The 13,883-nt window shown below is 37.5% G+C and overlaps 1 protein-coding gene across 1 annotated transcript; it reads right to left on the minus strand.

The window, feature by feature from the left end:
- Positions 1–7,716: 7,716 nt before the first annotated feature.
- Positions 7,717–12,215, minus strand: anxa14 (annexin A14). The gene is made up of 12 exons (XM_058047102.2): positions 12,118–12,215; positions 11,865–11,961; positions 11,712–11,800; positions 10,501–10,614; positions 10,337–10,427; positions 10,179–10,258; positions 9,444–9,482; positions 9,242–9,332; positions 8,988–9,083; positions 8,853–8,908; positions 7,998–8,105; positions 7,717–7,821 (listed from the first exon to the last, which is right to left on the minus strand). The coding sequence occupies exons 1-12, from the start codon at positions 12,142–12,144 to the stop codon at positions 7,762–7,764; spliced, it is 948 nt and encodes a 315-aa protein (XP_057903085.2). The 5' UTR covers positions 12,145–12,215; the 3' UTR covers positions 7,717–7,761.
- Between the last annotated feature and the right edge of the window lie 1,668 nt (positions 12,216–13,883).

The following is a 13,883-nucleotide window of genomic DNA, read 5'->3' on the forward strand; positions in this document are numbered from 1 at the left end:
CTCACACACACTCACCAGGGGGCCCAGAGGCACCCAAAAAGCGCATAAAACGCCAGTATTTCAGGGCGTTGATTTTTGAAAAAAAAAAAAAAACGTAAGGGGTTAGTATGTCGTTTTTTTTTCATTTTTCAACTTGCTGAAAATGCACTTTTCTGGTCAAAAAACCACCAGAAACCTCACACACACTCACCAGGGGGCCCAGAGGCACCCAAAAAGCACATAAAACGCCAGTATTTCAGGGCATTGATTTTTGAAAAAAAACGTAAGGGGTTAATATGTCGTTTTTTTTTTCATTTTTACAACTTGCTGAAAATGCACTTTTTCTGGTCAAAAAAACACCAGAAACATCACACACACTCACCAGGGGGCCCAGAGGCACCCAAAAAGCGCATAAAACGCCAGTATTTCAGGGCGTTGATTTTTGAAAAAAAACGTAAGGGGTTAGTATGTCGTTTTTTTTAATTTTTTCAACTTGCTGAAAATGCACTTTTCTGGTCAAAAAAACACCAGAAACCTCACACACACTCACCAGGGAGCCCAGAAGCACCCAAAAAGCGCATAAAACGCCAGTATTTCAGGGCGTTGATTTTTGAAAAAAAACGTAAGGGGTTAGTATGTCGGTTTTTTTTTTTTTCATTTTTTCAACTTGCTGAAAATGCACTTTTCTGGTCAAAAAACTCCAGAAACCTCACACACACTCACCAGGGGGCCCAGAGGCACCCAAAAAGCGCATAAAACGCCAGTATTTCAGGGCGTTGATTTTTGAAAAAAAAAAAACGTAAGGGGTTAGTATGTCGTTTTTTTCATTTTTTCAACTTGCTGAAAATGCACTTTTCTGGTCAAAAAACCACCAGAAACCTCACACACACTCACCAGGGGGCCCAGAGGCACCCAAAAAGCGCATAAAACGCCAGTATTTCAGGGCGTTGATTTTTGAAAAAAAAAAAAAAAACGTAAGGGGTTAGTATGTCGTTTTTTTTTGCATTTTTCAACTTGCTGAAAATGCACTTTTCTGGTAAAAAAACCCCCCCCAGAAACCTCACACACACTCACCAGGGGGCCCAGAGGCACCCAAAAAGCGCATAAAACGCCAGTATTTCAGGGCGTTGATTTTTTTAAAAAACGTAAGGGGTTAGAATGTGGTTTGTTTTTTCATTTTTTCAACTTGCTGAAAATGCACTTTTCTGGTCAAAAAAACACCAGAAACCTCACACACACTCACTAGGGGGCCCAGAGGCACCCAAAAAGCGCATAAAACGCCAGTATTTCAGGGCGTTGATTTTTGAAAAAAAAACGTAAGGGGTTAGTAGGTCGATTTTTTTCATTTTTTCAACTTGCTAAAAATGCACTTTTCTGGTCAAAAAAACACCAGAAACCTCACACACACTCACCAGGGGGCCCAGAGGCACCCAAAAAGCGCATAAACCGCCAGTAGTTCAGGGCGTTGATTTTTGAAAAAAAAACGTAAGGGGTTAGTATGTTATTTTTTTTTTCATTTTTTCAACTTGCTGAAAATGCACTTTTCTGGTCAAAAAAACCCAGAAACCTCACACACACTCACCAGGGGGCCCAGAGGCACCCAAAAAGCGCATAAAACGCCAGTATTTCAGGGCGTTGATTTTTGAAAAAAAAAAACGTAAGGGGTTAGTATGTCATTTTTTTTCATTTTTTTACAACTTGCTGAAAATGCACTTTTCTGGTAAAAAAAAAAACACCAGAAACCTCACACACACTCACTAGGGGGCCCAGAAGCACCCAAAAAGCGCATAAAACGCCAGTATTCCAGGGCGTTGATTTTTGAAAAAAAACGTAAGGGGTTAGTATGTCGTTTTTTTTTCAACTTGCTGAAAATGCACTTTTCTGGTCAAAAAACCACCAGAAACCTCACACACACACTCACCAGGGGAGTGCAAAGCATCCAGAAATGGCATAAAATGCCAGATTTTGAATTTGGTGATTTTTGAAAAAACGTAAGGGGTTAGTTTGTCGTTTTTTTCATTTTTTTCAACTTGCTTTTAAAGCACTTTTCTGTCAAAAATAAAAGTGGAAACCTCACACACACTCAACAGGGGACCCAGAAGCATCCAAAAATCAGAGTTTGAATTCGGTGAATTTTGACAAAAAACGTAGGGGGTTAATATGTCGTTTTTTTCAGTTTTTTTCCAACTTGTTTCTAATGCACTTTTTTGGTAAAAAAAAAAAAAAAAAAAAAAAAACAAGAGAAACCTCACACACACTCAACAGTATACAATACTCAACATGAATACACAACATGTCCCTTGAGCCTAAAGGAACACAGTTGCAAGCATGTGATCATTATTTGTCAATTTGTGGAACTAACACAAGGTTTTTTTTGCCTTCCAGTTGCCCTTGATCGTGATGCTTTGCATTTGTGGTCCAAGACCTGGATGGTGCTGGTTTCCTGTATGGAATGGAAACGGGTATCGAGTGCGCAATCTAATGCAAGCTTTGGAAAGGGAAGCAGCAAGCTTTTTGGAGCACCACATTTTATCTGAGACTTATATTGCGAGTTATGGACGGCCTGCAGGAAGAAAGAGTGAAGTTTTTGAAGGTTAAACAAGATACCTGCAGTTTCTTGAAAAGGAAATCTTCTTACAGCATGAAGTATCTTCTCCCATGTTTCTTTGCGATGGCACTCCTGGAAATTGTCTTTGTGCAGGTAAAACTCTTTTTATTGCTGCTGGGAAACGTAAATCAGATTCTAAAGTGACTTAAAACATGTTTAGTTTACAACTCAAATTGCTACACGTCTTTTCCAACAGAATCTAACGCAAGCTGTAACTACTTTAATGAATGACACCATGAATACAAGCCAGTCTACTAACAATACCACAAGTACCTCTTCCATCACCAGCACAACCCCTTCGTTGGTTTTGAGTACCAGGACTCCACCCGCGATCCCGACCCAAACAACCCCTTCGTTGGTTTTGAGTACCAGGACACCACCTGCGATCCCGACCCAAACTGTGGCCACCAACGTAAACAACGGAAAAAGTCAACTCTCCATCTCAACGGGTCTGCTTATTGTTACTTTTGTGTTCCGAGTATCTTGGCTGTGACGTTCAGATACACCTACATCTTCTGTCACTGTTTATCAATTCATTTCAGGCAAGAAAGTCCCTTGATTGTGATTGAATTGGAGTTTTGTAGGAAACAGATGCAACAATATTTAAATATTAATCATTTTTTGATAATACTCATAGTACAATAATATATTACAGTTTGTTATGAATAATTGAACGTTATACTAGTTAGTTAGTTAGTGTGATAGTCAACGCTGATGTGTTTCTATGCATGTGCCAAGTAAAATTACATTTACAAATAATACACACGATCATATTGGTATTTTTTGTCAACTAGAGCTGGGTTTTTGTGTTTGTGTTTTATGAATATAATATGTTGAGCACATGAATAAAGACATATAAACAACCATCCATTCATTTTCTATACCGCATGTCTTCACTCGGATTGTGAGTATGCTTGAGCTTCTTCCAACAAATCAATTTTGTGATTGTGGCTTCCCAGCATGCTTTGCTGCAATTGTTTTGCCAAAAAAATCCAATAATCTCTTTGTGAAATTTCCAAAAATGTCAAATGTTGTGAATTTAGTTAATGGTTTAGTACTAAAATATTGAACTATTGGACGTGTGTAAAAGGTTGTACTAGTGTACGTATATTCATTCATTCATTTTCTACCGCTTTTTCCTCACAAAGCCTATCCCAGCTGTCTTCGGGCGAGAGGTGAGGTACACCCAGGACTGGTCGCCAGCCAATCACAGGGCACATATAGACAAACAACCATTCACACTCACATTCATACCTATGGACAATTCGGAGTCACCAATTAACCTAGCATGTTTTTGGAATGCAGGAAGAAACCGCAGTACCCGGAGAAAACATGCAAACTCCACACAGAGATGGCCGAGGGTGGAATTGAACCTTTGTCTACTAGCTGTAAGGTCTGCGCGCTAACCACTCGTCCGCCATGCCGCCCGTGTACGTATATTCCTAACTAAAACAAAAGTAAACATAGTGAAGTGGTAAAAAAATATATAAATATATCAGCAAAAACAAGGTCAGCCCATTGGGAAATTCAAGATTTCGAACAATGTGTTCTATTTCAAATGCTAGCGTGTGTCATCCATCTCCTGCAAGGAAATCAGGAGGCACCATTCCCATAGGCTGTAAAATACAGAGGTGTGATAAAGCTTTCAAGGAAGAGGAAGCAAAGCGTGGAAAAATATGACACAGATGAGTCAAGAAGTTCAGTATCGAAAAAGTTGCTGAATATCAATCAGGTTGTGTTATATTCTATTGTTATTATTAGAATAGGAATATTGTATATATGAAAATAGCAAGAGAAAACTTTTCAGTATGTGGCCCTGTTACAGATGTGAGCATTTATTTAAATGCAGTTTAACCACAGATTACACGAGGGAATCACTATGAAACCGATTTGTTTGTCACTCTGTCAATTATCCACCATGAACAACCACAAAATGTTGAACAGGTTGTTTTTTTTTTGGTGCTTTATAGTTAATCTGTCAACTTCCTTGGTTGGATGTAATCACATCACGATTGCCATAACACGTGAGATGAAATAAAACTGTTATACCTGGTATCTGATGGCTAAAAGATGTCCATACTTTTGTATGAATTGTATCAGTGTCAGCAATCCACAAAAGGCGTTACTTGATATATTTTGGTCAATTTTAACACCAGGAACTGAGTGTATTTTTTTAAAAGGAAGATAAAAATAAAAAAAAAACAACTTCCCGGTTTCAAGGTCAGACCACAAAGCGAGCCATAAACCAATTCTAACACGCCCCAAAAAGATGATACTCTCATATAAAAGGAAGATATTTCCCCCCTCTGGGTCAGAGACACACGGATGTCCAAAATCGGCCTTCTTTGCTGTAACCGGAACATTCTGAGAGCATCTCGATTGAGCGTTTTGTCTGTCATTACTGCATCATGATGAATTTGGATTTGGGTTTTTGCATTCTGGCGCTCCTGTCCTTGACGCAGGTATCACTCATTTTTCTTCTATTATTTTTGTTTTGTTTACCACAAAATCTCAGGATAAATCCAACTGTGACACTCAACATTCATTCATTCAAACTGCTATCAAACATCCTAAACGGAGTACACCCAAATTATTATGAGCATTTTAACACATAGTAACCCCTCATTTATCGCGGTTAATTGGTTGCAGACCTGTCTGTGATAGTTGAATTTGTGCAAAGTATGAGTCCTTTGTGATAAACACAAGTTAGAGCAAAGAAAATCTCTTTATGACCTATTAAGTACAATTTTAACATTAGAGACCTCAAGACATGACATAGCACCCCTAAAGTCACATTTGCACTCATATCACCCATTATTTTGTATGCCGTTTATGCTCACGAGGGTCGCGGTTATGCTGGAGCCTATCCCAGCTGTCTTCGGGCGAGGCAAGAGGCGGGGTACAGCCTGGACTGGTCGCCAGCCAATCACAGGGCGCATTTAGACAAACAACCATTCACACTCACATTCATACCTATGGACAATTTGGAGTCATGTTTTTGGAATGTTGGAGGAAACCGGAACCGAAACCCACGCACGGGGAGAACATGCAAACTCCACACAGAGATGGCCGAGGGTGGAATTGAACCCTGGTCTCCTACCTGTGAGGTCTGCGCGCTAACCACTCATCCGCCGTGCAGCCCCACTCAACATTCAGTACGTGTGGATTGAGGTATAAAGACTTCTTGAATGAATATGTGCATTTATTCCCGAACAGGCTCAAGGAAACACAGCTGTCCCCACAACATCTGTAGAAGATCTGACCATCAGCGCATCAGCGGATGACTCCAGTCCAAGCACACTATGGCCAACCTCCCCCAACCATCACAACACGGGCCCTACGATCGTTACTGCAATGTCTGCAACCACCACTAAATATGTCACCTCAACCGATGCTGTAATATCAACGACTACCACCACACCAAAACCAACCATTTCCTCCTCGACCTCCAGTCCTGGTGTTTCTCAGAGCAGCACATCTTCATTGACGACCTATAATGACACAGCCGCTCATACCATGACCAGCACCATCCCTATGACTCATCCCTCAAATTCTCCGTCGACAAAGCCTACAACTCCCACGACAACAACCGGACCACAAACCACGGTGATCATCCATACAACCACACAGAACAGAAGCTCTGGAGTCACAGTCTCTCTGACGTTGCTTGGGGTGGCCATCTTTCTCAGTACAGTACTCTCAACACTTGACTGTCGCACTCATCAGTAAGGATAAAGACTACTGTCTACCCAAATGTTGCAAAGCTAGACGGGACTGGTGATTTTCACAGACAATCGGAAATCACAACACTCCACATCGATGCCAGATTGCTACTGTATACTTGGTAAAGGATCTAGTCCTATGAAAGCGACAGCAATAACTAAGCAAATTGTATTTAGTGTTTTTAATACTGTAATACTGCAGTGTGATTTGGGTATGATTTCCAACATCCAACTCGTCTGCCTTCACCCAAGAAGCAAATCCTGCCCTCAGGACTTCATTAGAGGTCTGTTAGACAACAAGAAGGAAGTAATGGTGAGTCAAACCTAACTAGTTTTTCCATGCCAGTTAAATATGAACCAAGGTTTATAGGATGGTAATAACTACTGTATTTTATGGAGCTCTACGCACTTTTTTCTTAGTTTACTTATATTTTTAGGTATTAAGAATGTGTCACAATCTTTTTACATGTAATATATTTGCACTATTTTATGTGGTACAACTATGACATTGATTGCTTGGGAATCTGCTGAAAAGCATTTGTATTTTCAATTTAATGAAATAAAGAATTATATTCCAACTTCAATAAAAATAATATTTGAAAATGCTGACATTAATAAAGTGATAAACATCTTGAAAAATGTTTATTTCTTCTACACACATTTTTTATGTGTTTATATATATATAAATACTTTTTACTAGCATACTAGTAGAAATATATTGGTTCCCAACCTTTATTGAGCCAAAGCATATATTTTATTGTAGAAAATCAGCGTGTTGTTACTTATTCTGTTATATAAAAAATATTTGAAAATGATGACATAAATAAAGTGATAAACATCTTGAAAATGTTTATTTCTTCTACACACATTTTTAATGTGTTTATATATATATTTACATTTTTTTTTATTTTATTTTTTTTTTACTAGCATACTAGTAGAAATATATTGGTTCCCAACCTTTATTGAGCCAAAGCATATATTTTATTGTAGAAAAATCAGCATGCTGTTACTTATTCTGTTGCATCAATGACAACAAGTAAATATGCAAATTATCTGCTGCCATCTAGTGGAAGAGCATTTGATTGTTCTACCCGTCACTATGTGTCCCCGGCATGGAGAGACAAAGTGAAATTATAAGAATTCTCCATGTCACGCCTGATCTCGCACACTAATTTGAAATAGGACAATGGCTGGGAATCATTCTGCTAGAATGCAAACTTTTTATTTATCACATCAGTATCAAACTAACAAAGGAGTGTGTCAGAAATTACATTTTCATGGCTGTATCAATTTCCGGTACTTGTGTTTTTTTGACATTATGTGGTGGTCCAAAAACATAACTGCAGCAAATGCTGTATCTATTTAAAATGACCATACTACACACCAAAAATGTTTTTCAAATTTAATGGCTTATATTGTATATTTGAATATAACAATGTTGGTTTTATTACATTAGTCTTCAGATCGACAGATGGCCAACAGAGCCTGTAAATGATCCCCCTTAAAGTGTTTCTGTTGAGAAAAAAAAATGTTTACTGTGAAATGCTTGTCACATACTGTCCTTATTGTTGAAAGAAATTCACATATGAGTCCCTTGTTGCTGGAAACATCTTTAGATCATTTGTTATGTGTTCTGTGGTCATTTTGGGACTGTATGTGTGTTTTTGTACAGAAGTGACTTACTGTACCTGCAGGGTTGTGTAGAGAGAAGTGCCTGCTAGTTTAAGAAAAGCAACTCTGATGCAGAGTAGATCTTTCTCACTGTGGGACACCATGATGCTTTGCACTACCGGTGCCTGTATTAAAGAAATGCATTGGATTATTAAGCATTAGACATCTGTATTGCATTTGAATTTTAATATTTAATATGTATGTACCTTTTGTAAACAACATTACACAGTAAAACCATCCATCCTCTTCCAATAGCGAGGATTTTGAGGTCATTATTCAGCAGAGTTTATGTACTGTATGGACTCTGTTTTTAACTCATTTGACTGTAGCATGGGAATACAAAGGGACTTAAACTTGAATCTTGTGGTACTCCAACATTAATATGAATGGGGTGTGATTTGCTGTGACAAACAATGTTTTTCCTAGGCTGTATGGAAGATAAAACCATTCAAATAGAGAGCACTCGATGTCCTAACATAAGACAGCTGTATTGAATATGACTTTTAATATTTAATATGTATATTACCTTTTATAGACTAAACAAAATTACACAGTAAAAAAATCCATCTTGTTCCAGTAGCGAGGATTTTAAGGTCATTATCAGCAGAGTTTATGTACTGTATGTGCTCTGTTTTTAACTCATTTGAATGTAGCATGAGAATACAAAGGGACTTAAACTTGAACCTTGTGGTACTCCACCATTAATATGAATGGGTGTGATTTGATGTGACAATGTTTTTTCTAGGCTGTATGGAAGATAAAAATCATTCAAATAGAGAGCCCTCGATGTCCTTACTTAGGTTTTTAAGACTTTCAAATGAAAATGTCACAATGAATTAATGAATTAACTACTAACGATAAGCACATCCTACCTTCATTCCGGTTAGTCTTTTGGCAAGGTAGACATCAGGGTGTTGAATACACTGCACTGTTGGGAAACAAACTTGACAGTGTGACTTGCTATGCTTAGAGAGGGGAGGACACCAACACACTATAATGACAAATACCTAAAACACTCAATCCGAGGCGAATGTCCCCTGAGAATCGTTTCTCCAGAGCTGGAATCACCATCTGCCCCCTCTCTATTTGCAGTCCCAACAACACTGTCAGGATAAAAAAAAAAATCACCACAAACTTTACAACTTTTACAAAATGGCAAAGCAACGCAGTACAACCCGTGCCCTGCAGTCACATTCATGGCTGGTGAAGCAACAATTAGAATTAATCGGCTAAAATGTATGTATAAAATTTTGTAATTCACCTTTTTTGAGATGATTTACGTCTCTAGAGGTGAGTATGTCAATCCAAGGAGATGCGTCGGCTTTTTTCCCATCAAGTGATGCAGCGAGAGCCTGCAATTAAAGTGTGTCATCACAAAAGCAATATAACAAATGCAAGTACATCTCAAAGTTAAATACACCAACACAGCAATCTATTCATTCAAAGTACATTTTTAAAATTACCTCAATGTCCCTCTCAACAACACCTGTAACTTCTTGTTTCTGTTGAAAGACATTTAACATTTCAATAGTTCAATCTCAGATCATTTCGACTGAAAAGTTGGTCAGTGGGTCCATACCACATATATTTACATGACATATATCATATGATTTAAAATTACAGCTTCTAAATCTAAATCTCCGTTGTATGGAAGCCTGTTTCTGCTGCTGAAAGAAAAAATAAATATCCCAATGGCAAGTCATAATTATGAGATAAACACTGAAAATGCTCCAAAAAAAAGAAAGCCGATATAATTATGAGATAAAAAGTGGGAATTATTAGTCATATGTCTGACATAAGAAAGTCATAATTACTGAGATAAAAAGTAATAGTTATGAGATAAGTGAAAATTATGAATTAAAATGTAAAAATTATGACAAAGTTATAATTATGAGACAAACTTCGAAAACTTTCGAAACAAAAAGCCATAGTTTTGAGATAAAGTTATTTTATAAAGTTAATTTATGTCATAATTTTGACCTTTTATTAAAATTACCTTTTATCTCATAATTATGACATACTGTAACATTGGGATATTTTTTTTTCATTGGTGGAAACATGCTTTCATACAGTTGACCATCTTTTTCAAACTTGCAGGTATTACTTCTCCAGTGCAAAAATCTTAGTAAATTTTATTTTAATGGTTGGTAATGTAATGTAATGTAATAAAAGAAAATAAAATAAAAAACACACATTACATTAATAAGAGCCACTACAAGCCTGGCAAAGTCCCCACTGGTTTCTCCTTTCATTTCCTCCTCCAGGTCCTTTTTATACACTGAAAATGGAAGTAGATATAAATGTATTATATTAATATGATATACACGGGATGCATTTGTAGCTATCGTGTGCTTACATTCTTTATACACAACACGAATGTCTCGAATTTGCTCGCTCGATCGTGTGCACAATATCTCCAGGAGTGTCTCTTCATCGGTACCCAGACCCTGTGCAAACATGCATGCCACAGTTACCAGCATTGGAAGCAAAGTGACGTAACTGTATAAAATACAAACACACCGCCATGGCCTGTTGGAGGCGATGAGCCTCGTGTTGCAGAGGACGCATCATCAGTTCTAGCATGAACGTTTCCAGATCCCCAGACAGAAGTTTCTTCATGACAGCTACTAGGTCCTAGGTTGGAAAGAGGCAAGACAAGGCTTATAATACTTCATGTGACTCCATTGGTAATGGTAATGGTAATGGTTTTATTTCATTTGAACATGCATCAGATTACAATTGAATGCATCACATAATCAGTTCACAGTTCCACATGTCCAAAAGGAGTAGGAAGAAGCAAAGCTTATTAAATCCTACCCCTCCATCTGGTACTTTCACAATCAGTAACTGTTACGTTTGTTCACTTCCTGCTTTCCATTATACAGATTACTTTTACAATCAGTAACTGTTACATTTGTTCACTTCCTGCTTTCCATAATACAGTTTGTTTTTTTTTGTTTTTTTTTAATAATGTACCTCGTACCGAAGTACGAGGTGATATGACCATACAATGACATTATGTGTACCATAGTAACTGTCAATATGGTACACATAATGTCAGTTTTGAGAAGCTACAGTAAATTTCAGTGGGTTGTAGCAAAAACATAATTTTCCAAAAATAACTTTGTGTCTCATAATATTACAACTTAAAATACCATTTTCTTTCTCTAATAGTTCAACTTTCTTCTAGTAAAATTACTTATTCTCATTTGATTATATTTTTTTCTCATGCTAGTGTCGCAGGAGATTGAAATGGGACCTAGAAATGCACCATGAGTAATGCCATCAATCCATTTTTTATGCCGCTTGTCCTCACTAGTGTCGGGGTGGGGGGATGCTGGAGTCTATCCCAGCTGACTTTGGACAAGAGGCGGACTGGTCATGAGCAAGTCACAGACAAATGAAAGTTCTAAAATCACAACTCGCTAAATTTCTTATCAACATTTACCCCGTCTCTGAGAAATAGTGGGTGATAACGCCGTATATATGTATCTGCGGAGTGGGGGACGAGTACTTCCGAAAAAAAGACCCCACCACCATATCATAAATGTGATGAAACCAAAACTACAACACAAGAGCTTGATGAGACGCCACGGTTAACCTCCCTTTGTAAACAAAGGTGTGTTGAAGAGATATTTGATCAGCAAACACTTAAAAGCTACAAATATCTCCTTGGCTTTGTCTCTAAGAATATGGCAACATTTTATGTTTATTTTAAAATGTTTCCTTACCTGTTGCGTCGTCCCTTTAAAGGTTTTGGCGATTTCCTGTCTCTGTGCATTGGTACGATTCGTTAAGATTCTCACAAGAGTGCCTGCATCTGACCCAGGAATATGTTAGGGTTAGCGTCAATTGTATCCCAAGCATAACAAATGCAGGATTACCTTTCTTCTCCAGTGCTGCTTGGATCACGACTATGTCTTTTTGTGGGCGGAAGCTGGGGAAAGGTCGCACCGTTCCAAGGGTACCCCAATACATCGTCTATATGATTCATTAATGTTTTTTTATGCTTGAAGTTGATTGGAATCAATATTTATTTAAACACATATTTTTGCCTTTTTTATGTGCACCCTAAGACATAACCTGAGGGAATTTCATAATAGCAGACCACAAGTTACAGTAACAAAATGTACTTACATGAGACTTAAAGTACCGCGGGTCCATGGCTTTGGTTCAAGTACAAAAACAGACCCACATGCAGGAAGAGGAAAAACTAGCTGGTGTTTCGACCTGTGATGCAACTAGGAAGTAGTAGTGGATGTTTTTCTTTTTTTCATCTTTTACAACCTGAAATCATAAACATGCCCCACCTCCTGGACCTGGTTGGACCTGGATCAGGTGACTATCATTCTGACCAATCAGCAAACAGTGTAAGTCTATGGCAAGCAAAAATATGGCAATGGCAATAATACAATACACTTCATGTAGTTAAACTGACATTTTCTCGAAAATCCAACTTCTTAAATTTGGTTTTATACAGACAATTGCACGTGTGCATTCTTAGAAGATTTTATATATATTTATTTTAATTTCCTTACTGGCCAACGGAAGGGGCGTCTTAAAACTGTTGCTTTCGTCCAGGCTGTTGTCTTACGTCATGACACAAACTAATTAGAGCTAAAGTGTTCAAAGTGCAGCCCAAGGCCTTTAATAAAATACAATTTTAAAAGAAAACAACCGCAATAACATAATTTTTGTAGCATAAAATTTAAATATTAAAGAAATACGTATTTTTTTCATGAAACCCTGAATCCCTGGCTGCACCATTGCTACTGGCTATATGATATGAAACAAGAAAACATAAAATCATAAAATATAGACAAAAACATATTTTACTTACTTTTTGAAGACAACAAAAATCACTCTGACACTTCCAGAGGGTGAAACGCCATGGCGAACTCGTCGTTGAGAAAGGCTATCCGATGAATACAATTATTTTTCGGGTTATCTCATTTTAGCCGTCCGTTGGCTGCGTGGCCACATGGCTGCTTAAACTGTCGTGACCGTGAGTCTCTAAAAACTCACTATACGCCGTCAAGTGTTCGCTCTTTAAATACAGCATTAAAGCTTTTTACTGTGTAAATATTATTTATTTATATATTTACACTGCTTGTTTTCGTTCTGAAATAAGTGGACGGACGAGACTGCCGAAGACAAGACACTACGAGTCAAGGAACTAGTGATGGAAATGTTGGCTCTTTTTAGAGAGTCGGTTCTTTTGGATCCAGCAATAAAAAGAACCGACTCTTTGCGTTCACACCTGGGTTCTCAGATTTTTGGAATTAATTTATTACCTAATAAAGTTACTAATGTAAAATACTTCGTTTTAAATGTTTATTATTTAAATGAATGAACAGCTACAAATTATATAATAATATTTTCGAGAAATGATTCAGCTGTGTCAACTATGCAAGCAGCCTCCTGCTGATCGTTTCAAAGAGCCGGAGCCACTAAAAGACACGTGTCGTTACAGGCTGCAATAGAGAGAGCCACAAGTGATTTTGTGATCGGCGTTGCCATAGTTTTATCGGCGTATGCCGATCACGTGATTTTTTTTTGAAACTCAGCTGAAAATGATCAATGAATTAAATACAGTATATTGGAGTTGCCTCTAATGGCAGCTACTATATAATTCTTCTCTACTGTACTGCATGAAAAAATGAACAGTTAATTTTGTCTTTTTTATTTGACGTGTTTTTTTTTATTAGGCATTTTTACAACCACACCCTCGTACATACATTTCATGTTAAAGAATAACATATACTGTTATTTATATATTTAATATATCTTCATTTTTAAACAATGACATACACATCCCATAGAATGACAAACAATATACTGCAACGAGAAGAGCAACATCATAAAACATACAATACGTACTATATATATAAAAATAGCTTAAA

Source organism: Doryrhamphus excisus, linkage group LG7 (assembly GCF_037039965.1).
Source record: "Doryrhamphus excisus strain RoL-2023G ecotype Guam linkage group LG7, RoL_Dexc_Guam_v1.1, whole genome shotgun sequence".
Lineage (NCBI taxonomy): Eukaryota > Metazoa > Chordata > Actinopteri > Syngnathiformes > Syngnathidae > Doryrhamphus > Doryrhamphus excisus.